The 16,175-nt window shown below is 39.8% G+C and overlaps 1 protein-coding gene across 3 annotated transcripts in view; it reads left to right on the top strand.

The window, feature by feature from the left end:
* top2a (DNA topoisomerase II alpha) overlaps window positions 1-14,032 on the top strand; it is a 29,717-nt gene extending 15,685 nt beyond the window's left edge. For 2 of the 3 annotated variants that reach the window (XM_027176891.2, XM_047817353.1), the window contains exons 2-35: window positions 3,347-3,493; window positions 3,612-3,702; window positions 4,099-4,162; window positions 4,264-4,409; window positions 4,511-4,608; window positions 4,914-5,126; window positions 5,222-5,395; window positions 5,568-5,669; window positions 5,754-5,891; window positions 6,016-6,154; window positions 6,342-6,499; window positions 6,624-6,749; window positions 6,835-6,945; window positions 7,236-7,341; window positions 7,599-7,708; window positions 7,835-7,927; window positions 8,011-8,125; window positions 8,406-8,527; window positions 8,614-8,762; window positions 8,982-9,213; window positions 9,398-9,532; window positions 9,856-10,056; window positions 10,157-10,352; window positions 10,453-10,544; window positions 10,633-10,785; window positions 10,897-10,980; window positions 11,184-11,378; window positions 11,457-11,586; window positions 11,708-11,863; window positions 12,208-12,364; window positions 12,529-12,593; window positions 12,682-12,789; window positions 13,053-13,282; window positions 13,681-14,032. In XM_027176891.2, coding sequence (XP_027032692.1) covers window positions 3,347-3,493; window positions 3,612-3,702; window positions 4,099-4,162; window positions 4,264-4,409; window positions 4,511-4,608; window positions 4,914-5,126; window positions 5,222-5,395; window positions 5,568-5,669; window positions 5,754-5,891; window positions 6,016-6,154; window positions 6,342-6,499; window positions 6,624-6,749; window positions 6,835-6,945; window positions 7,236-7,341; window positions 7,599-7,708; window positions 7,835-7,927; window positions 8,011-8,125; window positions 8,406-8,527; window positions 8,614-8,762; window positions 8,982-9,213; window positions 9,398-9,532; window positions 9,856-10,056; window positions 10,157-10,352; window positions 10,453-10,544; window positions 10,633-10,785; window positions 10,897-10,980; window positions 11,184-11,378; window positions 11,457-11,586; window positions 11,708-11,863; window positions 12,208-12,364; window positions 12,529-12,593; window positions 12,682-12,789; window positions 13,053-13,282; window positions 13,681-13,815 — 4,671 coding nt within the window. In that variant the 3' untranslated portion in view covers window positions 13,816-14,032. Of the gene's footprint in view, window positions 1-2,466; window positions 2,729-3,346; window positions 3,494-3,611; window positions 3,703-4,098; window positions 4,163-4,263; window positions 4,410-4,510; window positions 4,609-4,913; window positions 5,127-5,221; window positions 5,396-5,567; window positions 5,670-5,753; window positions 5,892-6,015; window positions 6,155-6,341; window positions 6,500-6,623; window positions 6,750-6,834; window positions 6,946-7,235; window positions 7,342-7,598; window positions 7,709-7,834; window positions 7,928-8,010; window positions 8,126-8,405; window positions 8,528-8,613; window positions 8,763-8,981; window positions 9,214-9,397; window positions 9,533-9,855; window positions 10,057-10,156; window positions 10,353-10,452; window positions 10,545-10,632; window positions 10,786-10,896; window positions 10,981-11,183; window positions 11,379-11,456; window positions 11,587-11,707; window positions 11,864-12,207; window positions 12,365-12,528; window positions 12,594-12,681; window positions 12,790-13,052; window positions 13,283-13,680 lie in introns of those variants that run through there. The other variant, XM_027176892.2, reaches the window with a different exon arrangement.
* Window positions 14,033-16,175: the final 2,143 nt, after the last annotated feature.

The following is a 16,175-nucleotide window of genomic DNA, read 5'->3' on the forward strand; positions in this document are numbered from 1 at the left end:
CTGCTGTCACTTTCAGTGTGGTTTGAAGTCTGCGATTAATTGCAGTGATAGTCCACAAAACAGTTCTTTTCTTCTAAAAGGCACAGGCGAACATTGCACTTGCTACACAGTGTGTACCCCCCCCCCCACGGGTGTGGCTTGCATATACTGCTTGATGTTACTGAATCTCCCCTTGAAAGGAATCATCATTTCATCCACTGAGTTGTGTTCTTCAGGTACCACCTGCAGGCATCTCTCCCTGAATGAATTCAGCCATGGTCTGAGTTTCCAGAGCTTTTCCATCTCTGACACAGTTAAGTTGTTTGTAAAGTGTAATGAAGTCAACAGAGATTGGAATCTGTTGCGGGACATCACATCAGAAACAGGGTGTATCGCGTGTCTGTCTCCCAATACATACGGACTCCAGACATATGAATTAGACCCATCTTCAGGTGCATGCCAAGCATCTTCTCAATTCCCTTGTTATTGGTGTTTACAGATGTTCCATTTTTTGAAAGCTGTACTCATTTGTGTTTCTTGTCAGAGCCTCAATCATGTCTTCTGTCACAATTCAGTTTTGGGACTGATAAACTCCTTTTTCAGCCAGCGATATCTGTCACGGGGCAAGGTGTGTTTCTTTGGTTGGGGCTTGATGTACAGATCCTCATTGGCTGGGCAGTCAATGGGTTGGTGATTTTCTTTGTCCATTTCACCTGCATCTTCATTCTCTGACTCACTTGCATCAGTGTCATATGAGTCCATTTCAAAATCGCTCTCTCCATTTTGGACTGCAGCAAGCACATCCTGCACAGTGGATAGCCGACCTTTCTGCACTGGTGGCATTCTGAAATGGAAAAAGTAAAAATAAAGAAATAAAGAAATAAATAAAGTAGTGAATAATACGGGTCTTATATTGTAGTCAATAAACTGAAAGAATAGACTAACTAAGTATTGTCCATCAAAGTATTATCAGTTCAATGCAAATGCTAATCAAAATTCCACCACTTCATTCAAACAATACTCTCTGGATGGCCTATTATGCTATCTACTTATCATACTAAAAGGAAAACATGCATCCCCCATATCACAGGTTCATATTCAAGACCATTTACAGCTGTCCCTGAACAATGCAACAGGCATCACCGCAAAACATCCAGAACATTCAGAGCCTGCTTTTCTATCTCCTAATGCTATAAACTGCTACTTGGGCAGCACTCATTAAAAATCTTAGGACCGTTTAGACGTTAAATAACAAAAAACTACAAAGATACACTGAGGTTCAGATACTGCTCTATATGATGGAGTTTCAAATACCACATAAAATGTATTCTTGTGTGTAATTATGGTCTAATCTAAACTAAGTACAAGTTTAACAGAAAAGCACATTTAGAAATTAGTTATAATGAATCATCTAACAGTTTAAATTTCAGTTTGTGGCCATGTGAGAGATGCAGTGTCCTTATGTAATGTGTAAGGTGCACAGGTTATTTTGACTACCACTCTGGCCTAGTGTTGTTCAATTACAACAATCTCTAAATCAAATTTGATTAATGTTTTCCAAAATAACTAAATATGTATGTGTTCCAGACATTGTAATAAACACAGAAAAAAATATGTGAGGAATTTTCTTTTTTTTGCATCTTGACAAATCCAGTGATGCAAAAAAATAGAGATGAGCTCAACGCCAAGTTTGCAGGTAGAGTGAGTTCATGGCCAGATTACCGGACCTATAAACACTTCTTCTATCCAATAGCATTATGAGGACAAACAATAGAACCCATTAACTATGTAAATATGGTCTTGAGAAAAAAAACATTCGCAGGCCTTTTTAAAAAATTGTTAAAAGTGATGTTATTCTGCAACGGGGGGCTTTACAGGGTTAAAAGACATAATCTAAACTCAATGAAAATTAAATGCTGATACAAAACACACATTGATCTAAATAAAAACGTTTACTCATGCAAAACTTTGACCATATATAAGATTATATATAATATAATATTTTAATATAGTATAATATTGTATTATATTCATATATTACATATTATAATATACGGTTAAACATATACACTTAACCAAAGGCTATAAACAAACAGATTTTGTCACTGACTTAATACACTTTTGCCAGTGCAATGATTTAATTCATTGTTTTGAATCAAGTTCAACAGTTATTTCATGATTATTCGTAAAATATATATTATTGCACCTTTAAGACAGATTTTTAGTGATCCGTTTGGGAGCACACAGAGTCGACTCTTAATGTGCTGAGCCGATTACGTTGAATCATGGCAAATATTCGGAATTCCCGACTGTTTTTAAAATAATACATTTTAATATTCTTTTACATAAAAATACATAAAAAAAAAAGAAAAGAAAAAAGAAACCATTTTAAATTAAAAACTATTCATGTCGCGTGGGCCCGCCTCCTCTCCACTGTGATTGGTTAATCCGTCGTGGCGGGAGGAAGCGCTGCTCTGGTTTGAAATTTGAAAATAACTGTCGCTCGCGCTGGTGCAGTTTAGCTGGAGTTCCGTTGGCGGTAGAGGCAGAAATCTAGGGCAAAACTCGCTTAGATAGGTTCTGTACAAGTTTTATTCGGTGTAATTTAGTATCAGGAAGCTTGCAGGTTCAGATGTGGTGATTTAACCATAACCTAAATTAGTTAGTTAATTGAGGAATAATTCGCGTTGAAAGGCAAACATTTCAACCTGAGGTGGTTATAATGGCTACAATGGAAGGACCACTGAAGGTAAAAAGATAAAAAAAATGTAAAAAAAAAAACAAAAAAAAAACACGTTAATTACAGTTTATATGTAATTGTCATTTTTGAGTGTCATGTTGGTTTTTAGAGCTGTTTGTGCGCGCGCGTGCGTGTGTGTGTGTGGGGGGGTGGCGCGTGCTGAATAGCATAAGTTAAGCATAAAACACAAAATCCTGTCTCATGGAATGGCACAGAATTGAGTGAAGTCGACTTTGCATCATGACTAAAGTTTGAGCTCAAATAAAAATGTTGATGAACTTCCTTTGTCAGTCCGTGTGGAAAACTCAGTAATCAGAGCCGCCATTAATATAAACCATCTGTTCTGTTCTTTTTACAAAGCATTAAACTTTATACACACAATAATTTCACTGATTATCTTAAAGCTATCACTTTGGATCACTAAAAAAAAAACTAATGGAAAATGAAGTGTTCACTGTATTTTAGATTTTAATTTAAATACTATTCTAAGTGCTGAACATTTGGCAAAAGTCATCATCACAAATTCTTTGCCTGAGATGGAAGGAATAAAAGTGATGGTCCCTGTGGAGCTGTTTTTCTTGTACCACAGCAATCGACTTGTATATCTTCTTTCAATCGTTTCCTCAGACTTTGTTTGAGAACAAGGCCCTGAGCAAGCCAAAGAAGGATGATAAACGGCTCTCTGTGGAGCGCATTTACCAGAAGAAGACACAGCTGGAACATATCCTGCTCCGGCCAGACACCTACATCGGCTCTGTGGAACCCGTCACACAGGTCTGTATCCTTACATAGTCACAAGTGTCCCACCACGCATACATGACCAGGGCTGTGGAAATATTTTGTACAACTTTGTAACTAAACACACATCTTCTATTCTCTTGTCATTTCTCAGCAAATGTGGGTGTTTGATGAAGTGATAGGGATGAACTGCAGGGACATCACGTTTGTCCCTGGACTCTACAAGATCTTTGATGAGATCCTGGGTACGTCTGTGCGAACCTCGATTGACCGCTTACTTCGGTTTCCTCGGCAGCCGAGTTCTTTACTAAAAAATTGTCAAAGTACAGTGTACTTCGTGCGGTCCTGTATCACGTAACACTAGTCTCTCTATAATGAATTCAGTGTGTTCTGTTTTTGAGTTTCTGCTCCATCATTACATGTTAGTTTACTTTTTTTACTTTTGTAATGATTAGCTTGGAGGCTGTTGTAACGATCTTTGATTTGCTTGTTTCATTTAAAACAAAATGAAAACTACAAGGCATGTTATACTCTAGAAAGTTAGGATATTGTGATGGTAAGTCTTGGTGGGGGAAAATAATTATGCATCACTTTATTGTAATAATATGTAAAGTTTTCACACCGTTTTATTTAATTTACAGTCAATGCTGCAGATAACAAGCAGAGAGACAGCAGCATGAACTGCATCAAGATCACCATTGACCCGTGAGTGCTGTAATCCTCTGTAAACATTTAGAAGTTAATAAGTTGGGGGTTGGGAGGCAAAATTGTTGTACCATTTATGATCGGTTTTTGTTCCCCACCAGAGAGAACACCAGCATCAGCATCTGGAACAATGGAAAGGGCATTCCTGTGGTGGAGCACAAGGTGGAGAAAGTGTATGTGCCGGCACTCATCTTCGGCCAGCTGCTCACCTCTAGCAACTACGATGACGACCAGAAGAAGGTCACGGGTACGACACCGATCTTTGAGTCATGCCCTGGAGCTGTGAGATGTGCTTAATTCTTATAGATGGCACTTTGATTTATTTTTCCCCTTCTCTTCCTTCACTAGGTGGTCGTAATGGATATGGTGCCAAGCTGTGCAACATCTTCAGCACAAAGTTCACCGTGGAGACGGCATGCAAGGAGTCCAAGCAGTGTTTTAAACAGGTCTGAAAGCTCGTCTGTTCCTATAAAAAATGCTGTTATAGGAAAATATTTTCTCAAACATTACTTTACAATTACAGCATGAATTTTTTTTTTTTTATTCCTTACTTAGTAAAATTCCAGCATGATTTAAACATAATGGTGAAGAATATTATCATTATGGTCTGGATATAACGAATGTGTGTGGTACAAAAGTTTTCCTTAATGATGCTATTTGAAATGGTAGAGATCTCAACACATTTGAATGAATTTAAACTGTATGAAGACTTGGTATAAGAATAAATTATTTGACATGTTCTACACTACAGACGTGGTACAACAACATGGGTCGTGCAGGCGAGGCCAAAATCAAGCCGTTCAGTGGCGAAGACTTCACATGCATCTCCTTCCAGCCTGATTTGACCAAATTCAAGATGCAGTCTCTGGACCGTGACACGGTGGCGCTGCTGACAAGGCGTGCGTATGACATCGCTGGCGCCACCAAAGGTGTCAAGGTGATTCTCAATGGAACCAAACTGCCTGTAAGTGCTCCTGCTCTGATGTTGTGCAGTCTGAAATGCCTCAAAGAGATTCGGGAAACTTAACATTAATGTTCTGTTCTAATTGTGTTTTACAGGTGAGTGGGTTTCGCAGCTATGTAGACCTGTATGTGAAGGACAGAACAGACGAGATGGGTTCTCCTCTTACTGTAGTCCATGAGATAGTCAACCCACGTTGGGAGGTCTGTCTCACAATGAGCGAGAAAGGCTTCCAGCAAGTCAGCTTTGTCAACAGCATCGCCACCACCAAGGTGCACATCCAATGTACAACTTCATTAATTCATTACCGCCTTTCATGGAAGTTAGCTCCAAGCTGCTTTAAGTCCTGTGGCTCTTTAGCAGAAGGTGTTGGTTCAGCAAGACAACTAGCCTGGCTTGCTCTCTAGATTAGAATTGTTTAAAGTCTGTGCTTGTGTGCTTTAGGGTGGCAGACACTCAGACTATGTTGCTGACCAGATTGTGTCCAAGTTGATTGAAGTGGTGAAGAAGAAGAACAAAGCTGGTGTAGTAGTCAAGCCCTTCCAGGTAACCCAGGACGCATGCTGCCAAATTTACTCATGCTGAATCCCTTGTTCCTGAAACACTGAGCGATTTGTGTGTCTTTTTCAGGTGAAGAACCATATGTGGCTATTTGTGAACTGTCTGATTGAGAACCCCAGCTTTGATTCTCAGACCAAAGAGAACATGACGCTGCAGCAGAAGAGCTTTGGCTCCACCTGTACACTTAGTGAGAAGTTCATCAAACAGGTCTTTGTCTCTTAACACACGTGCACACACACCTAAAACAAAAAGATTTGACATTACTAGACCCGAGTTTCAATTAAAGACATGTTTTAGTAAGCACTGCTTTGTTTGTTTTCCCTGTTCACAGGCGAACGGCTGTGGCATCGTGGACAGCGTGATGAACTGGGTGAAGTTTAAGGCTCAGACTCAGCTCAACAAGAAGTGCTCAGCTGTTAAACACTCCAAGATCAAGGGCGTACCAAAACTGGACGATGCCAACGATGCTGGTACAGATGTCATCTTAGAACTACATTAGTATTAATGTATTAAACACTTCATTGCAAAATAGCTTACATTAGCTTGTATAAGGTTTTAGCCTAGTCTGCTTTAAAGCACAGGACTGTCTCTGTGGTTTGTGTGTGTGTGTAAACGTTTGGCTTGAATTTTAAGCTTTTGTGCTGCATGTATGTTTAGGTGGTAAGAACTCTGCTGGCTGTACTCTGATCCTTACCGAGGGAGACTCGGCCAAGACCCTGGCCGTGTCTGGACTTGGCGTGGTGGGCCGAGATCGCTACGGCGTTTTCCCCTTGCGTGGAAAAATGCTCAATGTGCGGGAAGCCTCACACAAACAGGTGGGAATAATCAGATACTCTATTGTGCCGGCTGAAACCTCTACACACAAAATAAACTGTCGTTACATATGAAAATGATTGTACTTACACATTCGGTAAAAAAAAAAATCATTGTGTGTTCAAGATCATGGACAACGCTGAGATCAATAACATCATTAAGATCCTGGGTCTGCAGTACAGGAAGAACTACAGTGACCCTGAGTCTCTCAAGTCTCTGCGCTATGGCAAGCTCATGATCATGACAGATCAGGTCAGCCATGAGTCTTAATCTGCTTACCAGCTGAGTGTAATGTTCCGATTTTTCTATTAACGTGTGGTTTTTCCACCTGCTTCAGGATCAGGATGGATCCCATATCAAAGGGCTGCTCATCAACTTCATCCACCACAACTGGCCTTCACTGCTGCACCACAACTTCCTTGAGGAGTTCATCACACCCATTATTAAGGTGCGTGTTCTAATATTCACAAGCTTAAGAAACTCTGTGTTCACTGTGTACAGTTATACATTACTAAATGTGTAAAAGGATGTACAGTATGAACAGATAGTAAAATAAGGGTCATTGCATAAGCACAGAACAGTCTTGTTACAGCTACTGTTCTCCAATCTGCATGGTTTTGTATGCTAGTCAAAAATTGTGTGAGCATCAATATGTGAAACTTTCAAACTTCAAGCTTTCCAAACCGTTAGCCGTCTCATCGTCATACCCATATGGGCCTTTATTTACTCTCTCTGCAGGCATCGAATAAGAAGCAGTCACACTCCTTTTATAGCATCCCAGAGTTCACAGAGTGGAAAGAGAAGCAGGGCAGTCTGAAATCATGGAGGATCAAGTACTACAAAGGTTTGTCCCTAAAAACCTGTGGTAGTCCGACGCTAAACGTAAGCAGCTAGACTTTTCCCCAAATAAGTTCTGCATAGCACATGTTGAGGTAATAAGGTCACGATTAAGTCACGGTGATGGGTCTGAATTTACTGTTAATTCCTCCTATAAAAACCAGCACAGGTTATCATATGGGATGTTTGTCAAAATGTTGTTTTGTTTTAAGCCTTTATATTGTTTTGTTCTGACCTGGTGAGTAATTGTTGTTTCACCTCCAGGTTTGGGTACCAGCACAGCCCAGGAGGCTAAAGAGTATTTCTCGGACATGGCGAGACATCGCATCCCGTTTAAATACTCTGGAGCGGCCGATGATGAGGCGATCACCCTTGTAATCACGGCCCCTATTTATTTATTTATTTATTTATTTATTTATTTATTTTTACAGAAATGTTTTGCAGAAATGACTGCAGTTTATAAAATATTTACTTCAGTGCAATTTATTCTCTGCTCCTAGGCCTTTAGTAAGAAGAAAGTGGAAGAGAGAAAGGAGTGGCTCACCAGCTTTATGATCAACAGGCGGCAGCGCCGGGAGCATAACCTGCCCGAGGTTAGAATGGCAATAATTAGATAGAAATATCTGATTTAATTGTGTAAAATGCTAATTCTGGTGTGTGTATTTTGTGAGAGCAGGAGTATCTGTACGGAAAGACGACCACATCGCTCTCCTACCATGACTTTGTCAACAAGGAGCTGGTGCTTTTCTCCAACTCGGACAATGAGCGATCTATCCCATGTCTGGTGGACGGTGAGATGTCTATATTTTACAAAAGTACACACGGATGCAAAAGGATGTAGTTTCACTGTGAGAACATGTTGCTAGTCCTGTCAGTCTAGGCAGGCAGGTGGAGTTTTTGTTGCAGAGGTTACTCATAGTTTCTTTGGACAAGCTTATACACTGTTCGCATGAACCTGTTATTTACATGCACTACTCTTTGTGTACATTTTAGTGGTCTTATGTTATTTATTTCCCTCCTTCTTTTCCTTTCAAAATAATCAGTCGACTAATTAATTTGTCTGTGTGTCAGGTCTGAAGCCGGGACAGAGGAAGGTACTGTTCTGCTGCCTGAAACGAAACGATAAGCGTGAGGTGAAGGTGGCCCAGCTCGCTGGTTCTGTAGCAGAGATGTCTGCCTATCACCATGGAGAGGTAAACATTTTATTTATTTCTGTGTTCAGAACTGTAACTGTTCTGTAACTTTCCTAACTACAGAGTTCTATAAAATTTGTGTTTAGGTTTCACTTATGATGACCATCGTGGGCCTGGCACAGAACTTTGTGGGCAGCAACAATCTGAACCTGCTGCAACCTCTGGGGCAGTTTGGTACACGCCTTCACGGTGGCAAAGACTCTGCCAGCCCCAGATACATCTTCACCATGCTTAGGTACAAGAGCGTGTGCACGCACACTCAGTTCATGGTTGTATTAAAGCTGCATCTATTCTATCTATCTGTGGTTGTATAGAAAAGTTATTGAACCAAGTTATGCATTTTAAAATAGTTCACTAAAATCGAATTAAGGACTGAGCATGACCCAAACAGCTGAATAGAGGTTTTTTTATTTTAAAGTTTTGTGATAAATGTTCTACTTCTCTCTGTTTCTAGTACTTTGGCTCGGCTACTCTTCCCTGCTGTGGATGACAACCTTCTGAAGTACAACTATGATGACAACATGCGTGTTGAGCCAGAGTTTTATGTTCCCATCATCCCACTCGTACTGGTCAATGGCTCTGATGGCATTGGCACAGGCTGGGCCAGTCGAATTCCTAACTACGACGTGCGTGAAATTGTCAACAACGTCCACCGCATGCTTGGCGGCCAGGAGCCTCTGCCCATGGTCAGTTACACCAAACAATGAGTGTTATCTGTAAGACAGGAAAAACAGTTCCACCAAATTTACTCTGTAGGAGCTTAACAGCCAGTGATTAGTAACTTCGCTTAGATTGGTCTCTGAATTACATACAATGATGAAGGGAAGTGTGTGGTTTTTTTTTTCTTAAACATGTTATTCTGTTATACAGTTGCCTAGTTATAAGGGCTTTAAAGGTACCATTGAGGAGCTGGCAACCAACCAGTACATGAACAGCGGTGAGGTGGCCATTATTGACTCCACCACCATAGAGATCTCGGAGTTGCCCGTGAAAACCTGGACTCAGGTCAGTAGTCATGAGCTATTTTATTGTCCACTGTCCATTTGTTTTACTTGATTATCTAATTTCTCTACCTTTCACCAATACTTTGTAACCCTCCTCATATAAAGTTTCCATAAATCATGTTACAGCACCACAGATTTCATGCATCTATGCTGAGGATCGTTTGACTAGCTCATTTTACATAGATGTGCAAAGGAAACCTGTACAAGGATGTCGTATTTTCATCGTGTCAATGTTTTCAGTAGTTAATGGTTAACTTTACTTACAATGTACGCACAGAAAAGAGGAAAAATGTAATGGTTGCATGTGCGCTGTGTTCCCGTTAGACGTACAAGGAGAATGTGCTGGAGGTGATGCTGAACGGCTCTGAGAAGGTGCCTGCTCTGATCACAGATTATAAAGAGTACCACACGGACACCACCGTACGCTTCGTGGTCAAAATGACTGAGGAGAGGCTGCGGGAGACTGAGGCAGCAGGGTTGCACAAAGTCTTCAAGCTCCAGAACCCACTCACCTGCAACTCCATGGTAAAGTCAATGCACATCAGCCACTGATTGTATGTGTGATTAGTTTACGAGTGTGTGGCAACATTTAACTGTCGTTCTAAACCTCCTGCTTGATGTACAGGTGCTGTTTGACCATGTGGGCAGTTTGAAGAAGTATGAGACTGTGCAGGACGTCATGAAGGACTTCTTTGAACTTCGTCTAAAGTATTATGTGCTGAGAAAGGACTGGCTACTTGGCATGCTGGGAGCCGAAAGCGCCAAGCTCTCCAACCAGGCACGTTTCATTCTGGAGAAGATCGAGGGAACACTCGTCATCGGTGAGAGATTCAAACTGTCCCCTTTTTCATAATACAGGGGGTTTTGTGTGTGTGTGTGTGTGTGGTTTTTAATTAATTTTATTTATTTACCCTTTTTCAGAGAACAAGCCCAAGAAGGAGCTAATCTGCATGCTGCAGGAGATGGGCTATGACTCAGATCCTGTTAAGGCCTGGAAAAAATCTCAGGAGAAGGTACTAACAGGATATGAAATGAAACAAGCCCGGCTTTTTACTCTGTTCTGCATGTGTGAGCTGTAAATGTCTGCATGTTTCTTTCCAGGATGTGGTGGAAGAAGAGGCAACAGATGACACTGAGGAGAAAGAAAAAGAGGAAGAGACCTCAGGACCTGACTATAATTATCTTCTGAGCATGCCCATGTGGTTCCTCACTAAAGAGAAGAAAGACGAGCTGTGCAAGCAAAGAGATGAAAAGGTTTTTATAACATAAACAATAACAATTAAACACATGAGCCATGATCATGGCTAAACTAGATCATGTGGGGTTTTTTTTTAATTATTTATTTTAATTATATTTTGGTAATAGATGAATGAGCTGAATATTTTGAAGAGGAAGTCTCCTTCAGATCTGTGGAAGGAGGATCTCGCTGCATTTACCGAGGAGCTGGATGTAAGCCTGAACTCTCTTAGAGACCTAATGAAAAGCATACAGATGAAAATGCTCTCTTGTAAATCTTGCACTCAATGGCTAGCGATACATAAAAATATTAATGTCTGATTATTTTCCTCCTAAGTGTTATTCCTTTCTTATACCACAGCAGGAACCATTGCAATTTTTGAAACTGATGTAAGAAATTTCTTCTTTCGCTGCAGCGTGTGGAGCAGGCTGAGCGAGCTGCCCAGAGCTCAGTCACCCAGGTCAAGGTCAAAGGAGGCAGATCCAAGGTGGTGAAGATGAAGGATGAGACCATGCCCACCCCACAGGGCCGCCGTGTCATTCCACGCATCACCAGTGCTATGAAGGACCAGGCTCTCAAAAAGGGTGTCACCAAGAAGGGCAAAGTTAAGGTGTGTGTGGTGTCAGTGTTCATACTACGGTGCTTTTTGCTTTCCTGTGTGTTTAACTAAACCCATGCATTTTGGCAGTCTGAGAAAGATGGCAGTGTAGTGATGAAGATGGAATTTGGGGATGAGGACGCTGACGCAGGAGACTCTCCAGAGATGGGACTTGCCGCTCGTCTGACCAAAAAAGTCAAGAAGGAACCCAAAGAGAAAGGTACTTTATAAAACGAAATCTACTACCTTTTATTAATGTCTGTTCATTTGGAACAGTGTAATGCACTGGTCTTATTAACCTGCTGTTTCAGAGCATCTGATGTGTGTGCTTTCCTTTTTAGGTTCTAAGTCAGGAAAGCAGACCACATTGAAGTTTAAACCAGTCAAGAATTATCTGTTGTCATCTGCGGAGGAGAGCGAGGAAGATGATTTAGACATGCCCACAAATGCACGTGACTCCGAGGCTCCCAAACAGCAGCGGGTCAGAAAAGCTAAAGGTAAATGCAGTTTAACCCTCTGTCCAAAGGGATGCCCCCAATTAGTCAGAAGGTGATTTATTGTTAATTGTACTGTAGTAAAAGCTCCTTCACAGGGACTTGCACAGTAGACACATGATTAAAGATGTCCAATTGCTCATACGGTGACGTTTTCTGAAAACTGAAGTTGCCACTTTACTGTGTGAGTAATGTTATGTTTTAATAGCTAGAAATGCACAAAAACTAAGTGCGCTTAAGTGAGCTTTCCTGTGCAAATAACCGCCCTGACTTTACATTCTACAACATTAAACTCTAGTAACCGTGTGTTTTGGTCGGTGTTAAATATGTCTGAATTTGTGTTTCAGCTGATGTTAAGTACTCTTTATCTGAGAGTGAGGATGAAGCTGGAAACTGGGAGAGTTTGGGCAAAAAGAAGGCTCCAGAACTCGATGCCGAGGATTTGTTTGTCCCAGAACCTAGTGCTCTATCTGAGAGTGAGCAGGACTCACCCGCCCCACCTCTGTGAGTTGTGCATTAACATGTAATAATAAAGGGGAAGAAACCTTGATTGTTCCCACAGCTTCAAGATTTAAACCTCCAGTCACGTTAAAGGTCTTCGCTGCTTTACTCACATCTGAAGGTCTGCAGCCATTCCTTTTTACGATACCCCTAAATCTCTCTCTTAGGAAAAAAACGGTGACAAAAACAAAGACGGACAATTTGGACAAAGACGTGAAGAGCATGCTCACCTGTAAGAAGCCTGTCGAATTGAATATTGCATATTAGTGATAATTTAATTGCAGTTTTTATCACTAATATCTACATGTGCATGCATACAGCTGAAATCAGTGCTTCTAAACCTCCACCCAAGCCTAAAGAGAAACCGGTGAAGAAAGCAGCGGCGAAGAAGACGACCACGGCTCCCAAAAAGAAAGCAACGGCGACGGGTAAGTTTTACTGTAGACGCGTCTATCTCGAACATGTTTAAAGTTTTTCCACTCATTTATGTCCCGTCTCCAGAATCAGCACTTTCTTAACAGTGTTTAATAAAACACTTTTGAGTAAACATCACAATATCGCTCATTGTGCAGCCCTGCGAATGGGCTGTTACTATGGAAACAAAAGTATCTGCGTGAGCATGTTAGGATGAACCTGTGATTTGCTTGACCGACTATAATTAAGCAGATCTATGTTTTCTTGTAATATATAGATGTCAAGCAGCCATCAATCCTCGACGCGCTGTCCAAACCTTCCACCGCTAAAAAGAGCACGGCCAAGAAACAGGCCACATCCAGTGAATCTGACACTGTTGCCCCTGCACCAGCAGCCAAAAAAGCAGCAGTGCGTAAAAGGAAAGTGCTCACGAGCAGCGATGATTCAGACAGCGACTCGGATGGAGGAAACCTCATGGCCCGCCTCAAAAGCAAAGCTGCAGGAAAGGTATTGATTGATTTATTTATTTATATATTTATTTGTGTGTGCATCAGATTTTCAAACTTCTATCTTTAGGATAAATTTTGGTTATTTATTAAAGTCAAATGGCTTTTTATTGCTGAACATTACACACACAGTTTCAAGAGGTTGTATAGCAGGGGCAGTATGGATGAGTAATGGAATATCTTTTAAAAACAACCATGTGTTGTGGCTTTTTTATTTTTTTTTTATTATTATTTTATGCTCTTTGAAAGGAGGGGATAAAGGTTAGTAGGAGCCACAGTATTAATCCTCCATTGTGATTTCTACCACTGTTCTAAAGTAGATGAAAACTCACGATCTCTTCAGTGCACACTTGAGAACGACTGAAACAGCTGAACCAAATATGTTTTTGATGTGTTTAGAAAAGTAAGCAAGGCGATGACGACAGCTTTTCCCTGGAATTGGCTTCTGCCTCTGTGGCACCGAGAAGCAAAACGGCACGCAACACAAAACCAGTCAGATACGTGCTGGACTCCGATTCAGAGGATGACTTTTAGCCTGTTTACCTTACCGTCATGGTGCTAGAATGTACATATTTTAAAACTTGCATTCAGTTTTAATTCCTTCATTAGCCTTTAATGTTCACCCTTTAAACCTCTCAAAAGAAATTTTGATGCGGAAGTGTTTCAAGAATATTTGTTTGTCTTGTAAATATTTTCTATCTTTTTCTACTAATTTTTAAAAAAGATAAATAAACTTTGGCTATGACATCTGTTTCTGATGTGTGATCTACATTTGTTTTGTTTTTTTTAAGTTTTTATTTATTTGTACCGAATGTGAATATTAGTCATATTTTACAGGATTCCTAGGTAAGCCTGTAAATTAATTTAAAAATGTTTTTTCTTTTCTAGCTTTCTTGTTTTTGCTATTAACATAACAGTCTAATTTTTATCTAATGTGTGTTGTTTAATTTTATTTATTGACATCTTGTCTTGACTTGGATGTTTAAAAAAAAAACATTCTACATTTATATCACAGAGTATTTGGTTTCATAGGACTTAGTCATGTGGAAAAGCCTGTTAAACAAATAAAAGCAAAGAAAAGTTTTACAGTTCATGTCATTTTAAAAAGGAGAAATCCAATTTTTTGTGAGGTAAATGTAAGGACACCCCAACATTTATTTATACTTAAATTGTACTTAAGAATTTGTAATCAGCCATTCTACTGTCTGGTAATCATTTACAAGTGGAGAACATTTAAAACTGCCAATATGGCTAGGTCAGGGCATCTAAACAAATTTGCCACAAGAGCAGTTGCTTAGCAGATGCTTAATGAAGTCTCCAAAAACCCAACAATATCATGGGACCTACAGTCAGCTCTTGCTATCGTTAACATCAAAATGCATAAATCCCCAATTCGAAAGTGTCTGCACAACTTTATTATGGGATGTGTGCAAAGCGTAAACCTTTGTTGTCTAAGAAAAACACGAGAGCAAGTGAAGTGAGCACCGAGACAAAAGCCAAGACTTCTGGAATAATGTACTTTGGACAGATGAGTCTAAAACTGAATTATTTGAACACCATAACAGGGAATGAAAACCAGATGCAGCATTTTGCAAAAGAACCTCATACCAACTGTGAAATATGGAGGCTGACGTGTTATGGTTTGGAGATGTTTTGCTGCAGCAGGACCTGTCCAGCTTATCCTCATAGAATCCACTACGAGTTCCACATTGTATCAGAAAGTGCTTGAGGAACATGTGAGTACATCTGTCCAAAAATCTAAGCTGAATCAAAACTGGATCTAGAAACATGACAATGACCTAAAACATATCAGAAAATCCACCAAGGACTGGCTGAAAAGTTAAAAATAGAGGATTCTGTAATGGCCACATCAATGTTGATGTATCCAAAAAACGTCTCATTGAGGTTATTTCAGCCAAAGTAGGAGAAACTAACTTTTTAAAAAATATATTTTTGTTGATTTCTTTTGTTCAATAAGTGAAAATAGTCTTTTTTGTTGTTGTTGTCGTTGTTTACATGCAGTTACATCACTTTCATCTACAGGTACAAATTAAAACAAGATCAGAAATTGCCATGTTTAAATTTCTTATTAAAGTTCTAAATATTTATCCATAATTAATCCTATTTTTTTTTTTCACATGAATGTATATATGTAATCCAGCTGGACCAGGAATTATCAAATTTGTCCTTTTGAAAGTTCCACAAAAAGTAATTTTCTCTATAGCAAATTGTTTTTCAAACCTCACACCTGTCCTGTATTTGTGAAGAGTTTGCTTTATACCAACATCTAGATCTAGTTTATTGTTTTGTTTTTTACTTCATGCAAGAATTATTCTATACATATTTTCTCTTATTTTTTTCAACAAGTCATCAAAATGTTGTCCAAGTAACGTAAAATCAATTGAAATGCCTGGAATCGTCTCTGATATCTTGTCTACAGTGCATTCAAAAAGTTTAATGTTGCAGCCTGATACTGCAATCATCCATATATTTTTTTTTCCCTCTCATTAATAAACACTCAGAACTGCATAATGACAAAGTGAAAACAGGATTCTAGAAATGTCTGCAAATGTATGAGAAAGGACAATCTAACCAAATATAACATGCACATACGTATTCATACCCAAATTTAGCTCAGGTGCCTCCCATTTCTCTTGATCGTTGCTGAGAAAAGACTAAGAACACTGAAGATTGTGACGGTCACGTGTCTTGACTTATTGGCTCGCTTTCCTGCTTCTGCTTTCCACAATAACTTTCCACACTAGATGCCAGCAAATTTGACTTTACCCTTTGTCCCTTTCTGTTCTAATCTACATCCTAATTTCACTATTTGTCTACCACTAAAACTCTCATTCTTCAGAAAACCACACTCAGTAACCCACCAGAGTAACTGA

This window comes from Tachysurus fulvidraco, chromosome 8, assembly GCF_022655615.1.
Source record: "Tachysurus fulvidraco isolate hzauxx_2018 chromosome 8, HZAU_PFXX_2.0, whole genome shotgun sequence".
NCBI lineage: Eukaryota > Metazoa > Chordata > Actinopteri > Siluriformes > Bagridae > Tachysurus > Tachysurus fulvidraco.